Source organism: Monodelphis domestica, chromosome 6 (genome assembly GCF_027887165.1).
Source record: "Monodelphis domestica isolate mMonDom1 chromosome 6, mMonDom1.pri, whole genome shotgun sequence".
Taxonomy (NCBI): domain Eukaryota; kingdom Metazoa; phylum Chordata; class Mammalia; order Didelphimorphia; family Didelphidae; genus Monodelphis; species Monodelphis domestica.
Window position 1 is genome coordinate 3,155,953 of NC_077232.1, and position 22,152 is coordinate 3,178,104.

A 22,152-nucleotide genomic window follows, 5' to 3' on the forward strand; every position below is an offset into this window, starting at 1 on the left:
CAGGAATCCTTCCCCCTTCGGGGCAGCCCAGGCCTGGGATTCCCCAGGCGAGAGCCGCTCTGGGCCAGTGGAGGAGAGCTTCCAGGCAGGTGGAAAGAGCCCACAAAGCTCGCCCACAGGCTCTGACCCCAGCACCCTCCTAGCTTTGCTGACCATAAGAGGAGGGAAAGGGATGGCCGAACTGGGCCGCTGACTGCCCCTTCGGTCAGCTTCCTGCCCGAGGCAGCCTTCAAGGCCAAACGCTCTCCCTTTGCCAACAGGACCACAGTAGCCAAAGGGCTGGGAGTCTCCGGTGTGGAGGCCACGAGGAGGGGCGCCCAGCAGTGCTGGGCAGAGTGCGGCAGGCAAAGCCGAATGGGGGGCAGGGGGGGCCGCCGGGCAGCACAGTGGTCAGAGCTCCCGGCCCAGAGTCTGGATGACCTCTGAGGGCCCTCTCCAGGGACCCTGGGCTGGTCTCTGTAGCCCCCTGGCCGGCCCTCACAGCAGATCTTGTCTCCATGGCTACTAGCCAGAAGGACACAGAGTCCGAACGTTGGATTGTGGCTGCCCATCCGTTAGGGCTACATTCCCGGTTGGAAAGCCGGCCAAGAAGACTCAGGCTGAAGGGGGGTCCCCGAGACACAGGGGGGTCCAGAGAGCCCCACAAATGGAATTTTCCCAGCAGAGGGCAACGTGGCGAGTAGAAGATGGCCCTTTGCATGATAGGGTAGGCAGAGGGCTGGGTCTGGACGCAGAGCATCTGGTTTCGAATCTTCCCCAGGAGGCATCGTTTCCTCGTCTGACCCATGGCAGTGTAGACTTGCTGTCTGCCAGGGTCCTGAGATCCCGGCAGGCAGCAGCCATCCACCGTCACGGCTGCCACAGCCTGGCCTTCTTGGGTGCACATCTGGTTCTGTCCCCTTTGGGAGCCCCTCCGCACCCTCCTCCTCATTTCCTGCATGACGGCGAGGGACAAGAAGTTCCCAGCAGCCCCTCAGATGGGACGAGCGTCCATCAGCCGCTGTAGAAGAGAAATGGAGAGAGAGAAGACTTGCAGGACAAGCCAGACCTGCAGACCAAGGCGAAGGACCTCATCTGTCAATCAAGGGGAAGATTCCAAATGGAAGGTTCCCAGGAGGAAGCAGTTGAAGCTGGCCGAGAGAGGAGAAACTGGGGCTTCTGATGGTCTCTCTCTGGGGGGTGACTGACCAAGAGAGAAGCCTCTTCTCTGTTTTTCTGACCAAAGGAGGCAAGCCTGGCTGAAGGGGGAAGAAGCTGAAGACTGATTATTAGCGTCTGTCCCAGGCTGAAGGGCCCTGGAGGGGGGCTTCTGGAGTTAGGCTGAGAGACCTCAGTGGCTTTGTGGAGAAGAAAGAAGACCTTGAGCAGTGGTCCTCCACCTCTCGGACTGGACTGGCTTCCCAAATTCCTCCTATCCCTCATTCTAGATTAGGGAAACCCTCATCCCTCTCACCTCAGTTTCCCATCCTGTTGTTTCCCCATAAACCCCTTACCTGAGAAAGGAAACAAGAGTATCTTCATAGTCCGCTCAGGAGGGAGGGGCGAAGCCACAAGCTTCAAGAAGAAACTGGGAGGGAGAGGCTGGGAGAAGGGAGGGAGTGAAGGGAGGAGGAGGTTAGGAAATAGATTGATCCATCAGCCATCAATAGAGATTATAGGCAAACCCCAGAGCATTCCCCTGTAGCAGCGTCTCTTTATATCTCTCCATCTCCCTAGCAGTATCTCCCATCTATCTCCATTATCATCATTAGGCAGCCCTCCCTCACGTGTCCCCCTACTAGCAGCTCTCTCGTAAGCCAGAACCACCTGGAATAGTTTCCACACTTCATCCTTTTTATTACACTGCCTGGCTGGACTCGGCGCTTCCCAGCTGGGTAGGACCTGCCGGAAAAGCTATCGTGCCCCCCCACACACCCGCGCAGAGTCCTCCCACCAGGCGGATCCCAGACCTCTGAGGTCTAACCCACATTCTTCATGTCTGGGCGCAGACGGCCAACAGGAAACCCGAGCCCAACGCCCGGCGGCTCCCCAAGGGAGGAGGCGCCAGCAGAGCTCTGCCGAGCCAGAGGCCCCAGAGGAGCCCCCACAGCCCCCTCCAGACCACAGAGACCCTTCTGGGGTGGTAATGCCCCCCTGGGTCTGTAAAGCAGGATGCTGGGCTCCCCCCAAGAGGGGAAATGACTTGGCTAGTGTCACCCCAAGCTGAGATTCAAACTCACCTCCCTGAATCCAGATAGGCCCCTTCCCCTGCACCCCAGAGGATGTCTTTGTGGAGCCTTGCACATTTGGAAGGCGTCCGTACTTGGTACGGCTGAGGACCCTCCCCCGGTGGCCCGAAGCCCCTCGCAGTACCATCTGCTCTGCCCCGGGGACCCTGTGGACCGCTTTGCGCTTCTTCTCTCATTTGATCCTCACAGCAGCCCCGGAGGCAGGTGATATTTTTTGTCCCCATTTTACAGTTGAGGAAACTGAGGCAAACAGCAGTCAGGGGACTTGCCCAGCTCACACAGCTGGCATCCGAGTCTCCCCGACTCCTGGCCGGAAACTGGAGCCAGAGAGGCTGGACTGTGGGAGGGAGGGGTCCAGGCACAGACATGGCAGGTCTGCAAGCCCTGAAGGCGAATGGGCCAACGCTGAGGAAGATTGGAGGAAGGAGGCCCAAATGGGGAACCTGGCCCAAAGCTCTGGAGCACGGAGGGGACCTCGATGGCCATCCAAAGTGCCGTCACTCGTCCAAGGTCACGCAGCGGCCCGGGCCCTCCGGCTCCAAAGCAGACATTTCTTCCCCACTGTGGCAGGCAGGGATCCGGAGGACCCAGAGGACTGGGCTGGGCGTGCCCTTCTCTTCTGGGCCTTTGTGGCGCTTAGAAGCAGGCCATTTCCGAGGGCCCGGGCTCTCCCCCAGGAACAGCTTTATCATGGGGACGAGGGAGCCGGGCCGGGCTGGGGCGACCTATCCAAAGCCCCATCCAGCCCTCAGGCTCTCCCGCGTGGCCTCAATGCCAGCCGGCCGTGGCACAAAGATGGCAGCAGCGCCGACGCCTGCGGGTGCCCACCGGGGGGAGGGGGGAGAAGGGAGGCCCCAGGCTCCCAGGAGGCGGGTCGGGGGCTCCTTTTGCTCTTCAGGAAGCTGGGCGCAAGCCAGCCGGTCCTTGTTCCACTCAGAGCTGGTCTTCGCCTTCCCTGATCCTCCCACTGTTCCAGGGTCCAGCCAGCTGCAGGAGTGGACGTTCACCGGCCAAACATCTATAAGCAAAGGCTTGTCAAGGAGCTCGTCGTTCGGGGGAATCTCGTTCTCCAGGGCTGCGGGCACCGGATTCCAAGGCTGCCTCTGCCCCGTCCAGGCCTCCATTTCCTCCTCTGAAAGATGAGCCTCTCAGCCCCCAAAGCTCCCCTACGTGGCCCTCAGGCACAGGTGTGGGCAGTCTCAGCATCTGGGCACTGCCCGTGCCCGCCGCCTGTGCTCTGTGCCAGCCAACAGCGAGAGGAAGGAAAGCCCAGGGCAAGGCCGTCTGCCGAGCTCAGGCCATGTCTGGGTGAGCCCTGGGCAGCCCCAGATGGAAAAGAGGCCCCCAGAAGGTGCCCGAACCAGGCTCCGTGATCCTCGAGTGCCCTCCCTGGAGAGACCGAGCAGAAGGGGAGCTCCAGGCCAAGGGCGGCCCCAGATGCAGGCTCTGCACTCCTCTCTTCCCCAAATCTGGGATCTTTGTGCCCGGTCCCTGGCACACGGGGCCCTCTGTAAAGCCTCGCTCCCCAATCGACTGACGGGGAGATGGCATGAGGCTGAAAAGCAAATGTGGCATTAAAGACATCAAATAAAATAGAAGCCTCCCGGATGACTGCAGGCCACTGTGCCCGGTAGAAGCCACTTCCAGAGCCGAACCGCAGCTCTGAAAGGTGGCTTCGGCCTTCCCTGAAGATGCTGAGAACAATTCATCTTCCCACGGCTTTCCTCCTGGGGCGGCCAAACTGGGAAAACCCAGTCGCCGGACATCCCGGAAGTTCCTGCCCTTCTCTGGACTCAGTCTCCACATTTGTGAAACCAAAGAAAGCAGTACTCTGGGGTGTGTGTGTGTGTGTGTGTGTGTGTGTGTGTCCATCTTAGAATCAATACTGTGTATTGGGGCTAAGCAATGGGGGGTGAAGTGACTCATTCAGGGTCTCCCAGTGAGGAAGTGTGGGGGATCACATTTGAATCCAGGACCACCTGTCTCTAGGCCCGACTCTCCATCCACTGAGCTGCCCCCCCCCTAGTCTGCCATCTGTGAGATGTAAGAGTTGAAATATTATTTCTCCCCAGAAATATATTTTATAAAGTTTATTAGGAAGGGTAGACCATCATTTCTAAGTAACCTGAGCACGTGGTGCCTAGCCTGCCAGTCTCTTTCCTCTTCCTCCTCCCTCACCTGCCTGCTCTGTTCCCGACTTCTTGCTTCTTCCTTCTCTTCTTGATCCTTCCTTGATTCTCCCAAAGCCTTGACTTATTGACGCACAGCACATTGACCAAGGAGGAAGCCTGAGGCTCCTTCAAAGGCTTCTCTGCTTCTCTCTGCTGACTTCCTATCTCTGAACACTGCCCAGAGACTCTCTTGGGCCTCCCCTCCATCTGAGGTAGAGGGAGTTGAGGATCCCTAACGCAGGCGGATGGGCTTCTGGGATGTTCTGCTGAGCAAAGTCCCTCTCACCAAACAAAGGGTCCCTATTAAGCCACAGAGAAGGGAAGGAGCCACCCATGAAAAACAGGCTCCCTCAGTCAGCTCCTCCAACACCTCAGGATAGGAGTGAGGCAGAAAACAAGGGCGGCTCCAACACTGCTCAGAAACAAAGGGGACTCTCAATGCAAGGGGACACTGGGCAGCCTTTAGGCAATGCACTGGGAGATCCATGACTGCCCTCAGAGTCAGGAATACCTGAGTTCAAATCCCCATTCAGGCATTTAGCACCAGCTGTATGACCTGGAACAAATCCTCCACCTTCCCTCTGCTTCAGCTTCCTGTCTGTAAACTGAAGCAGTGTGACACAATGGTGCCTCAGATCTCCTATGGTCAGGCTGAAGCGCAGCTCTCATGGGCAGGCAGCCTGCTCTGGGGGAAGAGAGCTCCAGCCCAGGCCACGGTCCAATGGCCTCCCAAGCTATACTCCTAAGGCACCACATGGCTGTTCCTGATGTCTAGAAGGCTCTCCTCCTCCCCCTGCCTGGAGGAATCTCAAGGCTCCTTCAAGGGCCACCTTTGCTGCCCCCCCCCCCAGCTGCTTGCCCCCTCCCACCACAGGGCTCTGTGCATACCAAGACAACCCAGGAGTTTGTAACCCAAAGAGACCATAAGGAAAAAGACATGTACAAAAATATTCATAGCTGCACTCTTTGTGGTAGCAAAAAACCTGGAAAATGAGAGGATGCCCTTCAATTGGAGAATGGCTGAACACACTGTGTGGTATCTGTTGGTGATGGAATACTATTGTGCTGAAAGGAATGATGAACTGGAGGGATTCCATGTGAACTGGGATGACCTCCAGGAACTGATGCAGAGTGAGAGGAGCAGAACCAGGAGAACATTGTACACAGAGATGGATACATTGTGGCACAATCGAATGTAACTGACTTCTCTACTAGCAGCAATGCAATGACCCAGGACAATCCGGAGGGACTTACAGAAAGAATGTATCCACATCCATAGAAAGAACTGGGGGAGCAGAAACTCAGAAGAAAAACAACTGCTTGATCGCATGGGTCGATGGGGATATAGTTGGGGATGTAGACTCTACCTGATCACCCTAGTACAAATATTAATGGTATGGAAATGGGCTCAATGACACATGTAAAATCCAGAGGAATTGCATGTCAGCTATGGGAGAGGGGTGGGGAGAGGGCAGGGAAAGAACATAAATCTTGTAACCATGGAAAAATATTCTAAATTAAATAAAATTTTCAAAAAAAAAAAAGACAACCCAGGAGTACCTACTTCCTCCCCCTCCCCCCCGGAAAAGAAGCTCCTGGAGGACAGTTTCTTCTGCCTTTGTTTCCTCAGTGCTAAGCAGATGGACTGATTGCCTAGGTTCAGGGACCTGGGTTCTAGTCTAGGCTTACTAGTTATGTGACCTCGGGTAAGTCATGTCACTAAATCTGAGAGTCAGTTTCCTCCTGTGTAAAAATGGGGAGAGTAAATCCAGTGTGCCTGCCTTCCTGGGGATGCAGACCCAGAGCAGGAGTGCAATGTGAGCTGTTAAGTCATCCCTGGGAAAGCTCTGAATGCTGGGCAGATGGTGGAGATGCCTCACAACGAGTGAGTGCCCAGCAGAGGCCGGCAAACACTAATGAACCAATATATATCGGCTGATTCATGGATGCCCTGCAGAGGCTCGGCAGCAGCTAGGTTTGTGGGGAGAGGCTGAAGTGCTTGGCCCGGGAGAGCCCTCGAGATCCATTCATCAAACTGGGTCGGCCTCGGCTCGCTCACTTGACCCAATGACAACAGCCAGCTGGTCCCCAGCAGCTGGCCTTCCAGAGGCAGCTCTCCTGACACAGCAGGCACAGCGGACACGGCTCCGGCCCTTCGTGCTACTCATCACCAGTGCATTTGGGGCAAGTGTTCCCCGTGTGCCATCCGGCCTCGTTGGCTTTGAACACTGACTGACGTCCTTTCCCTCCTGCAACTCGTTTCCCAGAAGGCCTAGCTTTGAACTGTGGCGCAACCCCCAGAGCCAGAGGCAAACTCCTTTGCTTTGCATTCAAGACACTCCAGGATCTGGCCTCAGTTTCCCTTCTGGCTCATTTTGGGAAGCAGAGAATCAATCCTATCATTTCTGCCTTAAAGTCCAAGCCAGGCTTGGCCGTGGCGGCGAGCTCTACCTCTGGAGGGCCAGAGAACACAGCAGCGCGAGGACCGTTCAAGGCGTCCCCCTCGGCACGTGGGAGAGTCGGTGACCCGGCGACTGTGCTCCCCCGACTCCCCTTTCTCCTGGGCCCCCCTGGCCCCCCTCCCTCCGCACTGCAGGCCGGCCTCCGGCAGAGGAAGGAGAGCAGCGACATGGCGAGGGCGCGCTTGGCTCTCCTCCCTGTGCACTCCAGAGATCAGAGGAAGATCTTGGAGTCGTACCTCCACCCCGGCCCGGAGCCCGCCATCTGGGCGAGCTCACCGTCGCGCCTCCGCGCGGAGAAGGGGCGCCCGAGGAGACGCAAGCGGGCCGGGACACGGCGCCGACCGAGGGCTCCTGAGCCAGGGAAGCTGGCGGAAGGGTGGCAGCGCCCAGGCTGGGGCTTCAGCCTCTCCGATGCTGTGCTCTGGGCTGCCTCAGTTCCCCCGTCCGTAAATGAGCAGGTGGGACTGGCTCCTCGCTAAGATGTCTTTATAGCACACGCACACGCACATTAAGCATGTGTGTGTGCACATATTTCCACACACAGATGTATATGTGTGCATACACACGGATAAATATAGCCAACATTCATAAAACACTTTCAAGTTTGCCAAGTATTTTGTTTGTGCATTACACGCGCAGGTACATAACCATACACACATGCACAGGTACACACCATGCGTGCACACACACACGCACACGACCGCATACACACTCACACATAACACACATACACACCCACACATGTGTACACACAACTGCATACAGTGTACACACGTGTATACATGCGTGCACACGCCCTTTCCCCCCTCACAGCACCCCTCTGAGAGCATCCAGTGCTATCTCGGTTCAGGCCAAGCTGCCCAACTCCATCTTTGTCCTCCTTCCGCAGATGGGAAACGTGACCAAAGAGAACTTGGAACTTGCCCAAGACCACAAAGCGAGTGAGCGCCGAGTCAGAACTGGAACCCAGGACCATCCTGCCGAGGAAGCTCCTTCCCACAAGTCTAGGAGCTCCGGGCGAGGCGGTGGGCTCGGAGGCCTCCATCCGCGCTCAGGAGAAGGAAAATGGCGGCACGCCTCGTCCCCAGGACAGTGGTTGGTCCGTTGCTCTTTCCAATGGGTCGAGGTTTGGTCTCGGCAAACCCCGAAGATCCGGTGGGCCAGCTGGGGGGGCGGGTTTGGCTTTGGGAGGCGAAGGGGGCCCCAAGTGCCCATAGAAATCTCACTCACAGATAATAGATCGATATTCATTTTCCCCATCTGGGTCACCCGGCTCGTGAGGGTCCAAGGCCAGATTCGAACTCCAGCCTTCGCTCTACCCACTGAGCCATCCGGAGTCTCCCCGGGAAGGCCCCTGCGGGCAGCCGTCCCCCTTGAAGAAGGCTCAGAGACAAGGGTGAGAAGTGGGGAGGGAGGCCGAGGCAGGCAGCCTGGGAGTGGGACGAGGGGGCCAGAGGCAGCGGCCACTCAAGAAACCACGAACGGGTGCCCCGGGCCGGGCCACGCGGGGAGCCCAATCTCAGAGCCACCGGCAACCTTCCCAGTGACCCTCAGGCCGGCCGCCCCTCTGGCCGGACTTTGGCTGGAATGTCCTTCTTCCGGGCCCAGAAGCCTGGTCGGGAAGCCTCCGCCCCGGCTGGGAACCTGGTTCCTGCGGGCGCCATTTGTAAGTCGCGCCTTTCCTCTCCTCCCTCTAAAAGCTTTTTGCTGCTAAGACGGGCGGACCGACTGGAAGGAGTTGGGGGCTCGGGGGCACCCAAACCTGGAGCCGGGGTGGCCTTGGACCCTTCCCTGGGCAAGTGGCCCCTGCCCGGGCCTCACAATGATGATCCGGGCTGGGAGTCGGGAAGGCCGGAGTTCAAATCCCACCTCAGCCTCTTCTCGGAAGCTCCGTCTTCCGGTCCCAGGAAAGGGGACGATGAGCGGCTCCCTGCCGGGGTTCTGCGAGGGCCCAGCGGGGAAAGCGCCATCGCGATAGCTAAAGACTCTGACGGGACTTCGAGGCTTCCACGAGCTGCCGCCATTCTCTGGTTTTCTCTTCGCGACCACCCTGTGAGGGAGGCGCCACCATTGCTGCCATTTTACAGAGGAGGAAAGTGAGGCTGAGAAGCAAAGGGACTCCGGGGCGTCACCAAGGGACGTCTGAGGCAGGAACTGCACTCGGCCTCTCTAGTCCAGGGTCCGACGACTTCCTGGCTCGCCTTTGACTTAGAATGGGTGCCGCGGATCTGAGCGGCTGCGGCCCGACCGGACCCCAGGATGCTCTCGCCGCTGAGCCGCTTCCTCCGACTAGATGGGCTGTCGGCGCCTCAGGGTCGCTCGGTACCAGCCGGGTGGAGACACAGCCACGGCCAGGCCTGCTCAGAGGGGCTCTGCGGAGACGGGGGCAGCGCCCGGCCCCCGGGGACCAACAGGAGCCCCACCTCGCGGGGTTTTAGGGTTTGGCCCAGCCCGGAAGCTGCTGCGCTGTGGATCGCTCCTCCTTCACTCTGCCTAGGATGATCTCCCCAGTCTCAGAGGGTGGGCGGACACCCACACCCCGAAACCGGCTCTTTGACGTTGAAAGGTTTTCATTCAACAAACACTGCGGGGGTTCCCAGGGCGGAGCCGCCCCAGAACTCCCAGAAGTCTCTGTCTCAAACCGGAAGACTAAGGGGGTTGGCGTGATCTCGGCAGCCCAGGCACGTCGTTCAGGGGATGGACCAGGAGGAGGAGGAGGCAGGTTAGAAGACAAAGTGGAGACACGCTGCCAGCCCCACTCCAGCAGGGGCAGTGCTTCCCAGAGACCACCCAAGCCGGGGTCATAAGCAAAAGGAATCCCATGGGGGTCCCTCTCTCTAACAGCCAAGAGATCACAGGCTGAAAGCTAGAAGATGCTCAAACTTCTGCTTCGGTCCTTTCACTTTACAGGTGGGTAAACTGAGGCCCAAAGCTTAGCCCGGGAGGAGGACCTCCACCTATATGCATGGCCTGATGGACTAACTGAAATGGAAGCTCTCCAAGGGTCGGGGCTGAACCATGATCGTCTTTGTGTCTCCAACTGGGCTCTCACTCTTTAGAGACACCTTGACTATATGGCAAGCCAGGAGAGCCAGGCGAGCCAGCAGGTTCTCGGAACACTTCCGGCTTTCCTGAGCATGACTCTACAAGCCCAGAAGGGTGTGATGGAGGGAAGGTGTGAGCTCATCCGCAGATAAGATGCTTCCCTGGAGCAGGAGGAAAGGCCAGAGCTGGGGTTTGTGGAGGGCCAAGTCCCCAAAGAACAACCAGCCCGGATCCTCCAGTGTTTGGGTCCTACCCTCTCGGGTGTCCTGGACTCTGCAGGCTGGGGGAGCCCAGAGTCCCCTCCTCCAGCTCACCTGCCGTTGCTTAACTAACCTGTGTGTGAATCTGTTATTTCAAACTCAGATCGCATTTTCCCAAAGTCAGAAGTGAAAGAGCAGCTCTCAGGCCCACCCATGATGTCCAGAGCCTCCTGAGGTCACCAAGCAATGGCCTGTAAACCCAATGCCAGCTCCCTGTTCTGGGATTCAGCCCACTGAATAACTTTTTTTAACCCTTTACCTGCTATCTTAGAATTAATACTATGCATCGATTCCAAGGCAGGGGAATGGTCAGGGCTCGACCATGGGGGTGAAGTGACTTGCCCAGGGTCACCCAGCTAGGAAGTGTCTGAATCCAAATTTGAACCCAAAACCTCTCATCTCTAGGCCTAGCTCTCCATCCACTGAGCCACCTAGCTGTGCCACCCCCCCCCCCCGAATATCATGAAGCCTCCGTTTTCCCACCCATAAAATGGGGGACAATCACACATTCCCTCCCTAACTTAAGGTTTTTGTGAGAATCAAATGAGACGACATATGAGAAAAGGAGCCCTCCCAGCTGATGCTCGGGTCTCAAAGAGAAGATCTGATGAGAGAACCTCCCCAGCCGGCCCTTTCCCCCAGGAGCGTCCCACGGGGCCAGAAGCAGGACCACTGAGCCAGACTGACTCAGAGATCCTGGTGCATCTGCACTGCCCTGAATCGCTCCCATTTCCCGTGTTTGGGAGTGTCGTGTTCGGGAGTGTCAGCGGTGCCGTGCTAGGACCGGACACCCACCTCCAGCCTAACCCCTCGGCTCCTGCACGAGCCTAGAGCGACGAGTCCAACCCTGTTTCCACCCAGCCAGCCTTTGGGCACACAGGATGGCTTCAGCTTTCCTCCTGCTCTGCTCTCCAAAGCAAACCTTCCTTTCGAGGCTCAGACAATGCCCTCCCCATCTCCAGGTTGATCCACACACACTTATTAAGCACCTGCTGTGTGCTGGGCACCAGAGGGGTCACCTCACACCCTCAAGAAATTGGGATGGGGGCAGCTGGATGGCTCCATGGATGGAGAGCCAGGGCTAGAGACGGGAGGTCCTGGGTTCAAGTCTGGCCTCAGACACTCCCTAGCTGTGTGACCCTGGGTGAATCACTTCACCCCCATGGTCCAGCCCTTACCACAATTCTGCCGTGGAGCCCAGACCCAGTACTGATTGCATGTGAGCAGGTGAGGATGGGGAGGAGGAGAAGGAGGAGAGAAGACGAGGATGCACCAAGTACGCACCTGTGTTGGTGGCTTCCCCAAATGTGCCTCCAAGCAGGACAGACGGTCAAGGCAGTGGCACCGCTCCTGCAGGGGGCGGTTTTCACAGGTCCTTTGAGGAAGCCTCAGCCCCGGCGCTACGTGCTCGTGTCGCTTCCCACAGCAGAGCGGAAGCTCCCTGAGGCGGGCACTGTGGAGACTCCGTGTGAGGCTGCTGCTTCCCTGCACACAGCCCCGGGGCTGCTGAGCAGCTGTCTTTGGGGAGGCTGGACAGATGGGTCGCCCTTCAGGCCCCCCCCCCCCCCGCAGCCTCCAGGAGTGCCTGGGCCGTGGAAGTCCCCATCCAGAGGGTCTTCCAGGGAGGAGTCCTGGCGGGGGCAAACCGGGACCAGAGCCTGCCGCTGGGCACCCTCCGCCCAGCCTCGAGCAGCTGTTGGCTCAGCTCCGTCCTAAAATGGGACAGGGGGCGGCCCTATAAGGTAGTGAGCTCCCCGTCTGGGGGTTCTGCAAGCAGAGCCTGGAGGGCTGCTGTTCAGGCATGGTCTGGAAGGGCCTCTACGAAGACCTGGTTTGGACTTCATGCTTCCGGAGGTCCTGCCCACCCTGAGACCGTCATTTTGTCGGTCCCTCCCCCTCCTCCACCCAAACGCTCATCCAGCCTCACCTTGAGAAGCTCCACTGAGGCTGCCTTTGGAACCACTACATGAAGCTGGAACTGCCCCCCCCCCACGCCCTCCCCCCATTGCCTCTGGTTTTGTCTGGCTAGCTCTGGGCCTCCGTTTTCCCATCAGTAAAATGGGGCCACTTGAATGGATTTCTAAGTACCCCATCTAGCTCTCCAGAATCCTGGAAAAACGGAATACCCTGAACCAGGTAGGACTAGTCAGCTATGAAGGGTCGGGCTTTGAATGGGTGGGTTTGTCCTCCAGACAAAAGCATCAGTTCCTAAGGGGATGTTGGTGCCAATTTGTTTCAGCCCCAGAGTTCTTAGGCAGTCCAGTGCTATAGGGCAGCTAAGTGGCTCAGCAGATTGAGAGTCAGGCTCAGAAATGGGTGCTCCTATAGCTGTGTGACCCTGGGCAAGTCACTTTACTCCATTGCTTCAACTTACAGATCTTCTGCTTGGAATCAATATAGTGTTGATTCAAAGAGAGAAGATACAGGTGAGAGAGAGATAGAGGAAGAGAGAGAAAAAGAGTGAGGGAGAGAGAGAGAAAAAGAGAAGGAAGGAAGGAAGGAAGGAAGGAAGGAAGGAAGGAAGGAAGGAAGGAAGGAAGGAAGGAAGGAAGGAAGGAAGGAAGGAAGGAAGGAAGGAAGGAAGGAAGGAAGGAAGGAAGGAAGGAAGGAAGGAAGGAAGGAAGGAAGGAAGGAAGGAAGGAAGGAAGGAAGGAAGGAAGGAAGGAAGGAAGGAAGGAAGGAAGGAAGGAAGGAAGGAAGGAAGGAAGGAAGGAAGGAAGGAAGGAAGGAAGGAAGATAAGTGCTAAGATGATGTATATTAAACCCTAATCTGTTGTTTTATTTGACAAGTGCTGGGTCGACAGAGCACAATTAGTACTTTGAGAATGAGACTCTGATATAGAGCATTGCTTGATCAGGTATCTAGATGGTACATCACAGGGTTTGGGATCAGGAAGACCTCGGTTCAAACCCTGCCTTGGGTACCGAGGGGCATGTATGACTGACGGCAAGTCCTCTCACGGGTCTCAGACTGTTGACATCTGTAGAATGGGGATCCTAAGAGCTTGTGCCTTCCAGGCTTGTTGTGGGGATCCGGTAATTCCCAGATTCAGAGGATCCGGCAAACCTTAGCCCACAATTGTGGAAGACGGCAGGCTTCCGCCCCGCCCTGCTGGCAGGTGTTCAGGGGCCACCCTGAAGGGCCATCTTCCCTGGCCGAGTGAAGGGACGGCCTGGCCAGCTCCTGGGCTGCTTGGTTGCGCGCGGGCTCCTGTGGCCCTGCTCCTCTGGCTCTAGAGACCTCCTTGATGCGAGCAGCAGGAGCAGGATGTGGTCTAGAGAAGGTTACCGTGGGCTGAGCAGGCTAAGCCTCCTTGGCGTCCTCGGGTGCACTTAGAGACTCCCAGCTCGGCCGCAGAGGAGGCCCCGGATGGAGCCCGCATTCCCCAAGACAAGCATTCAGGGCGGATGAAGGCGTCCCAAGCGCTGCTAACAAAGGTCCGTAACATGGGATGGCGTGACCTGACGTGACGGTGAGCGGAGGCAGAGGCCGGAGTCCCACACCGGCTGCTCTCTGCGAGTCACAGGTGAGGGCTGGCGCCAGCTGGGCAAGCAAGGCGGAAGAGGAGCCCTCAGGGCAGGCGCTGGTCCCCCTGGAGCTCACCCACGAGTGACTTTGGGGAAGGGGCTCCTGCGTCTCTCGGCCCCATTTTGTTTCATTTTCTCCTTCCATCTTAGAATCCACATGGAGTCTCGGTGCCAAGGCCGAGTCCAGGCGAGGCACTGGGGGCTCAGGGACTGTCCCAGGGTCAGGCCATGCAATGAGTTATGTGCTAATTAACCTAATTAAGGCTAGATCATCGCTGCCAGACGGAGCTTTCTCTAAGATTGCCGTGGAATTCCAAGTAGGTCGGAGGAAGACTTTTCCGGAGAGCTGTAGGAAAGGCAGTTGGGAGACGACACTCTTGGGGGACAGCCTCGGAGCTTGGTCGCTTTTGGTTTTCCTGGGATCATCCTTGAGGAATTTGGTGAAGGAGGATTTTGGAAGCATCTTGATATGGAAGAAGGTTGGGAAGCAGAGGCGTTCCTGGGCGGTGCTTCAGGACTCCTCTGGGGGCAGCAGAGGGCAGCTGACTGGAGAGAAGCTGGCGGCCTCCTAGTAGTATCCGGTCCATCCTTTCGGAAACGGGCTGAGTAAGAGGATTGTTTTGGTCAGGCTGCAGATTTAAGGAGGGTGACCTTCTGGCGATCAAGAAGAGTCTCCGGCGAGATGAGTAACTGATTAGCTATACGGAAAGGTAGCTGCTGTACTTGCCTTTCCGTTTCCCTTTCCCACGTTACAATAAAGTTTTCTTCATATAATGCATCTGAGCAGGATTTCCTTCAACTGCCCACATCAGCCACAACGGACTGCCCTTAACCTAACAGTCTACCAATACCTATAACGACCAGTGCTACCAATATAGATCAATAAGGGTTTCTATTTCCTATAACAAGAGACCAGATTTGAACCCAGGACCTTCCCTCTCTAGGACTGGCTCTTAACCCCTGAGCCACCTGACCATCCCGTTCTTTTCCTTTAAGACCTTTTCATACTTTTGGGCCAAACAGGTCAGCCCCACCAGAGCCACCCACCTGCCAACAGGTGCGTCCCTCTGGCGCACAGGAAGCTCCCGCATCAAGGAGCAGCCCCACATGGAGCGCAAAGGCTTCGGCACGACTCTGGCACAAGGTCGCCCGAGTGTCGGGCGTCTAGCCAAGGCCCAGGTCTAAGATGGGAGCAGAACGATGCTCAGGAGGCCGAGAGGATCCCTGGCACACAGGAGGGGCTTGAGAAAGGTCTGACGGTCTGCTCGCAGACTGCACCCGAGACCGTGGGGGCTTCTGGGCACCAGCCCTGAGGAAAGGCTGCTGGTTCCCAGGTTCCCTGCACTGGAAGGGTCGTCCTTCAATGAGGCGCTTTGGGGATGCAACCTTTAGATGTGAGTCTCAGGCCCCGACTTCCCCCCGAAACGAGGAAAAGCCCCAAATGCCCTGGTCAGCTTCCTGCTCCCACACGAGTTTGCCCCTCTGCTATTTCCTGCACTTACGTTCTGCAAAGCCCTTCATGGCGAGCGAGCACGCATGGGTGGAGCACCTACACACCACCGGGCACCGGGCCAAGTTCTGGGGCCGCTAAAGCAGGCAATTCGGGCCCTGACCTCAAGGAGCTCCCAGATGGTGGGGAAGACAACATCGGAACAGCCACGTAAACGAGGGAATCGGGGCTGATCTCAGAGGGGCAGGAAGGGAAGCCAGGAAGCAGGTGAGGAAGGACACGTCCAGACATGGGGGCCAACCACAGAAGACGCCCAGTGGGGGATGGAGAGTTTCGTTTAAGGAACATCCAAGTGGCCCAAGTTACAGAGTATTGGGTACAAGGTTGGCAGAGGGTGGAAGGGAAGAGGAGGGACACGAAAACCAAAAAGGGAGGGAGGGCTCACGTTAACAAGCCACTTCCTTAAACTCTTTTGGCCTTGGTTTCCTCATGTATAAAATGAAGTTGGCCTAAACGATCTCTAGGTCTTTTCCAACTCTAAGATCCTCAGGTAAGTGGCTTGCCCAAGGTCACACAGCTAGTGAAGTGTCTAAGGTAGGGGCCGAACCCAGGTCCTTCCAACTCCATGTTTACTACGTCAGTGGCCCCGTGCCACTTCCACCTCCACGGCCTTGGTGTGTGAAGAATGGAGGCCGGGTTCCATTTTGTAGCCTCTACTAATATGGCGCACCATCTAGTGCCTGGGCCACAGCATCCAAGGCACAGTCACGCATGTCCCCGGAGGCGGCGCTACCAAAAATCCTTTGAGCCCCTTTACTCAAGGAATGAAGTCCCCAACGAGGGCCACGGGATTCCAAAAGTTTATTTTGAATACTTAATGAACAACATCAACCGAAAAAATCCTACCTAGGAAGAGTCTTAGACAAAGGAGGATAAAATAAAGGGAGTACAAAACCCAGCCCAATCCTGGGCCAGCTGGACCAATACAGAAAGGAAAACTGGGCGGGGGAAGGACTGGATGTGTATGTGACATCGACGGCGGGAGGATCATCCCAAAGAACCAAGGCGTTTCTACAAGGATTTCAGGGAGATTCTACACACCTCGCGGCTCACTCCCAACTGTGTTGGTCCACACTGCTGAGATTCCGAAGCGGCTTCTCTTCCTCAGTCTTGCTGGGCCAGCACAGCTGACCACAACAGCCAATTCACATGGCCGTGGGCAGCCACTGCTGTCTTTGGTAGGGACACAGACTTCTCTTTGAGGTTATCATGTCAACCCATGGCATGGTGTTGGCGAAAGGAGCAACAGTGGGAAGGGCAGTCTGGTGAACAGATCAGGGAGGTGACTGCCTTTGTGGGGCAGAAAAGCAGGTCGACCGAGCCTCCTTCTCTGTTTGTCTGCCTCTCGTGTCACACACACACACACGCACGCACACACACGCACACGTACACACACACATGCACACGCACACACACACATCTCTCAACAGGCAGAAAAGTAGGGTGACTGAGCCTCCCTCTGTCCATCTCTCGTGTCACACACACACACACACACACACACACACACACACACCCCTCTCAACAGGCAGAAAAGTAGGGTGACTGAGCCTCCCTCTGTCTGTCCGTCTCTCGTCTCACACACACACACACACACACACACCCCAGGCTGTAATGGTTACCACCCAGCAGTCTTGTCCAGCAGCTGCTGCTCTATGGAGGTTTTCGTGTTAGGAGAGACGTCAGCCCCAAAGGGTGAACATCGTTGTCTCCATCATCATCCGACGGCCATATCCCAGCAGCCTCATTGAAAAGATGATGAGGCAGACGAGTGGTCGGGGGGCAGGAAGAGCGTCACCTGCAGGAACGAGCTGATCCTAAAGGAAGCAGAAGGACGGGCAGGTTCCCGGAGCTGGGATTTCTGCGAAGAGGGCGGAGAAGGTCGGAAATGACAACTACAAACCAAAAGAAGCCCAAACTCAGAGCTCCGTCCTTGGGCGCCTGTGGAGACGGTCAGAAAGGAAGGGTCCAAGCTGGGGGAGGGATGTGCCTTGTGACGAGGCTGCACAGTTCTTCAGTGACCCCTCCGGCTCCAAGGAACCAGACACTCCCCGGTGAGACCCGCGGCAGGTCATCGCTGCAGCTGCCAGCAGCAGGGGATGAAGGGCTTCCTCAGTGGCTCTGTCTGGCCGCTCCCCACTCCCCGATACAAAGGCCTCCACAGTTTGCCGCCTGAAAACAAAAGGTCCTGGGCACGGCTTCTTGTAACAACCACTTGATTTGGCAAAAAGGAAAAGGCTGTAAATGCTTCAACACCCTCACCCGAGTCCTCCAAGGAAACATGATTATAATATATTAGCAAATTCTGAGGGTTAAACATTCTTCAGAGCATCAGCAAAAGTATTAAATATAAAAGCAATATGGAGTATCTCCCCCTCGTCATCCTCCCCAAAGCATGATTTTGTAGTGTAGAAATCAGGGTTTGCAGACTATGGCATTAAGGCATTGATGAGAAACCGTCCTCTCTACTGTCGCACTTCAACGTAATTGGCTGGGAAAAGCCCATAGCGGCCTTTGCACACGCCTCGCCACCAGCCATCATCGATCATTTCGATGTTGGTGATGATGTCATCGGGATCGAAGGAAATTTCATCGTCACCAGCTAAAATAGAGAAATTGGCAAAAGGAAATGGATGAATGTCACTGACTGATCCAGGCCCCGCCCAATCCAGTCGAAATTGATCTCCTCCAGGACAGGGGCCATTTCAGGTTGGTCTCTGGATCCCCAATGAGGAACCACTGGGCTAACCCATCCTGTCCAGCCCTGAAGCCATCAGGGCAATAAGCCAGAAAAGAATCAACCTGGACCTCAAGTTAAAATACAGGCAGTGATCGCACTTAACCTTGCATCGGACCCCTTTGGGGGCACTGAAAGTTCATGGGTCCCAGCCTAAACTGTGGCTGAGGTACTGGAATAATGCAATACTCCATATCCTAAGAAAATAGTTCTAGGACCAGGCCAGACCTTCCTTCTAGAAGTGTACAGAACGAAGTCCGTCCTAACATGATTGGAAGCAAACTGAAAGGAGGAAACACTTACAGGATCCCACCATGGAAAGCTCTTAAGATGACAAGGAAATTCAAGACACAATGCCAAAAGAAGAAAATAACTGAAACATCTACAAGCAAAGCCTCCAAGAAAAATGCAGTTTAGAAACGAATTCAATCAAAATTTCTGGAAGAGATAAAAGAAGAGCTTAAAAAGAACAGATTTTTAAAATAAATCAAATAAGAGCATGGGGGGGGGGGGGGGGGCGAATGGAAAAGAAATGAGAGCTTTGGAAGAAAGGCTAGAAGGGAATTAACAGCCAGCACAAGAAGTATCAAACCTTGATGAAGAAACAAACTCCCCAAAAATTAATAGACAAAACAAGAGCCAATAACTCCATCAAATAACAGAAAATATTAGTAGTCAAAAGTGTGAAGAAAAAAAAACAGAAGAAAATGTTAGATATACCAAAAAATAACTGACCTGGAAAACAGATCAAGGAGAGATATCTTAAAAATTATTGGATTACCTGAAAGCCCCAAAAAGGAGCCTCAACATCAAGAAATCTTGAAAGGAAATTGCTTTGGAATCAAGAGGCAAAGAGAAAATAGAACCAATTGGTCACTTCCTTAAAGACACTCTAAATGAAAACTCCCAGGATCATCATAGCCTAAATGCAGAGCTTTGAGGTCAAAGAAAAAAATAGTAAAGTAGTAGAAAAAAAGTCAAATACTAAGCAGCCCCAGTTAGGATAGCACAATATAACAGCCACCACCATAAAAGAGGGCAGAGCTAGGAATACAAGATTACAGAAGCAAAGGATGATGGCTTACTGTCAAGAATAACATACTCAGCAAAACTGAGTATAATCCTACAAAACCCAAAATGAATTTTAGGGAAGTATAAAAGTTTCTAGCATTTCTGATGAAAAGACTAGAGCAATACATACAAATGTTTCACCAATATAGAAGTATTAAAAAGTAAACATGAACAAAAAGTCATAAGGGACTAAAACCAAGACAAGTTATTTACATTCAGATATGAGGAAACATGCATCCCTTCTGAACTCTCTCATCATTAAGGGTCAGAGAGGGGGTTCAAGTAGAAAGAGTGGGTTCTGGGAGTGGTTCTGTTATGTCTTGATGATCTTTAAAAAGGAAATGGAAAAGGGGTAGCTATTGGCTCAGTGGATAGAGGGCCAGGCCTAAAGACTGCAGGTTGTGGGTTCAAATCTGCCCTCAGATACTTTCTATCTCTGTGACCTTGAGCAAATTGTTCAACCCCCATTGCCTAGACCTTACTCCTCTTCTGCCTTAGAACCAAAATTTAGTATTGATTCTAAGACATAAGGTAAGGGCTTAAAAAAAGAATTAAAAAAAAGAGGGAAGGAAATATACTGGGAAAGGTCGGGGAAGGTCAGGGAAAATTATCTCCCATAACTGGGTATGGAAGTAGACAACTGTACAAACAAAAAGTTTGGGGAAGAAGCTGACACTTGAAGCCTGGTCTCCTTAGATCTGACCAAAGGATGTAAGTATATACACAAAGATGGGCAGAGAAATGCATTTTGCTCAACAGAGAAATAAAAGGGAAAGGGAGGAATTAAGAAGATAGGAGGATTAAAGGAAGAATTAGTTGTAAGGAAAACAAACTCTAAAGATCTACAAAAGTCTAGCTCTTTTGGAGGAGGCAAAGAGTCAAAGTCTAGAGAATGGGTGAAAAAGTTATGGCACACAAAGGGGATGGAATATTGTTGCGCTATAAGAAATGACGAGGGGGATGGTTTCAAAGAAACTGGGGAGAGAGGTGGAGTCAAGATGGCAGTATAGAGGCAGCAAGAGTTCAGACCTCTGAAAACACTTCCTCACCAATTAAAAACCAAATGCTCCTAGAGGACTGAAAACCAAATCTAACAACAGGCCAGAGCTAAGGAACCCTCCTATTGAACTCAACTTAAAATGTATGCCCCCAAAAAGTCTGAATTCGAGAACACTCAGGGAAGGAAGAAGGAAGGCTCCAGGATCCCTCCTCCATCTACAGTACTGAGCCTCCAACAGTGGCTGGAATCTCTGGGCAGACAAGGGCACTAGCCTGGAGGAAGTACCTTGCAGGCAAAGCTGTGCCGGGCTCAGGACATAGAACACAGCCTGTGGGGAGGTAGCTGGAGGAGAATCTCAAAGAAGGCAGCCTAATTGCAGCTAGGACACTCCATATTGCCCCCCTCCCTTCCAGAGGTTTTGGCCTCAGGGCACATCCAGCTCCGCAAGTTCAACTCAGCTGGGCTTAATTTTATCAAGCCTTCAGAGGGCAGGGAAGCTCAAGATCAAATACCCCTCCCCCACAGACTGCTCTGAGAGGCCTTGCTAAGCTCCAAGGGTGAAGGTCAACAGAAAAGCCCAAACCCACAGATCTGGCACATAATGAGAGGAGCAAGACTACAGGGGGAAAAGAAGGGACAAATATGAGCAAACAACAGAAAAAGAAAAAAGAAATTACAATTGACAGCTTCTATACGGCCAATGAACAAAGAGCAAATGTAACTGAGGAAGATCAAGAAACACCAAGCAAAAACACAGAAACTCCAGCAAATTGGACACAGGCTTTGGAAGAACTCAAAATACAATTCAAAACACAATTAAGAGAGGCTGAAGACAACTGGAAAAAGAACTTAGAAAGCAAGATAAGTCATCTGGAAATAGAGGCACTTGAACTAAAATGAGAAAATAGTGTCTTGAAAGCCAAAATTAATCAGCTTGAAAATGAGGCAAAGAAGATTAAAGATGACCTCCAAAGAAAATCAGACCAGAAGAATAATGACCAAAAAGGCAGGGATGAAATTCAGTCTCTAAAAACCAGAATACAACAATTAGAAGCAAGTGACTTCACAAGGTAGCAGGAAACTATAAAACAAAATTAAAAGGATGAAAAAATTAAGGAAAATCAAAGAAACTGGGGAAGACCTATGTATATGAGCCAATGCAGAAGCAAGTGTGCAGAACCAGGAGGACATGTAAATGATACCGAGGATGCTGTAAAAACCACCAAGTTTGAAAGAACTGGGAACTCTGACAGACACGTAGATCAACTATGATTCTAAAGGACTAATGATGAGTCTCACCATATGAGAAAGGAAGACTCAGAGGGCACAATGAGGTGTGTGTGTGAGCTAAAAGCAGTCAAAATAAAGAATTTAGTTTTGTGAATTATGAATGTGTATGGGTATATGTGTATACCTATATACACATATGTATTTATACAAACATGTCTATGAATAATATTTTCAATGCAGAAATTCCTTTTGATTGATTACACATGTCTAGCAGAGGGTTTGTTTTTCTTTAATGTTCAATTGGGGAACCAGAGGGGAAAGGAGAAAGGGTAGATTTTCATTGATTAGAAACAGGACAATTTAATGAAAAACAAAAACAAAAGCCACAATTGCCCACATATATAGCTAATGAAAAAGATCCATCAAGGAGAAAATAAATTTAAGCAAATGAAAGCATTCCTGACCCCCCTCCCTAGCCCGAGCCCCAAACATTGTGAGCTTTGCTTACCAGCCTGATAATCGTAGAGGGCTATGGCTGTGATCCCAAGGTCATTTTCATATTCGTCATAAGTATTTTCTTCTAAAATTCAGCCAAGAAGGAACACGAATGGAAATGATTCAGAAATTCACCAAAAATATTTTTTTGATTTATTTTAATTTTTAAAAATAAGCCTCAGCTCTTTGTTATAGGAGGGGACTCTATCAGGCCAAATGGAACCACCAGTCCATTCTCCACTTGGGCACCAGCAAGAATGCTGTAAGCATGGATATAACCATGTTCCCACATTTTCCCATGAATTCTAGTAGCTTCTTAAGACCTCAAGGTTCAAATGTGGCTCCTCCGCATGGTTTCTGAAACTTCCACATTTTTAAACCTTCCCTTCCATCTTAGAATCAATACTAAGTATTGGTT

The 22,152-nt window shown here is 53.5% G+C and overlaps 1 protein-coding gene across 5 annotated transcripts in view; it reads right to left on the minus strand.

The window, feature by feature from the left end:
• Positions 1-15,988: 15,988 nt before the first annotated feature.
• CTTN (cortactin) overlaps positions 15,989-22,152 on the minus strand; it is a 34,028-nt gene continuing 27,864 nt past the window's right edge. For 4 of the 5 annotated variants that reach the window (XM_056801171.1, XM_056801170.1, XM_056801173.1 and 1 more), the window contains 2 exons: positions 21,748-21,819; positions 15,989-17,803 (listed from right to left, as the gene is read on the minus strand). In XM_056801171.1, coding sequence (XP_056657149.1) covers positions 17,667-17,803; positions 21,748-21,819 — 209 coding nt within the window. In that variant the 3' untranslated portion in view covers positions 15,989-17,666. The remainder of the gene's footprint in view (positions 17,804-21,747; positions 21,820-22,152) is intronic. The other variant, XR_008912679.1, reaches the window with a different exon arrangement.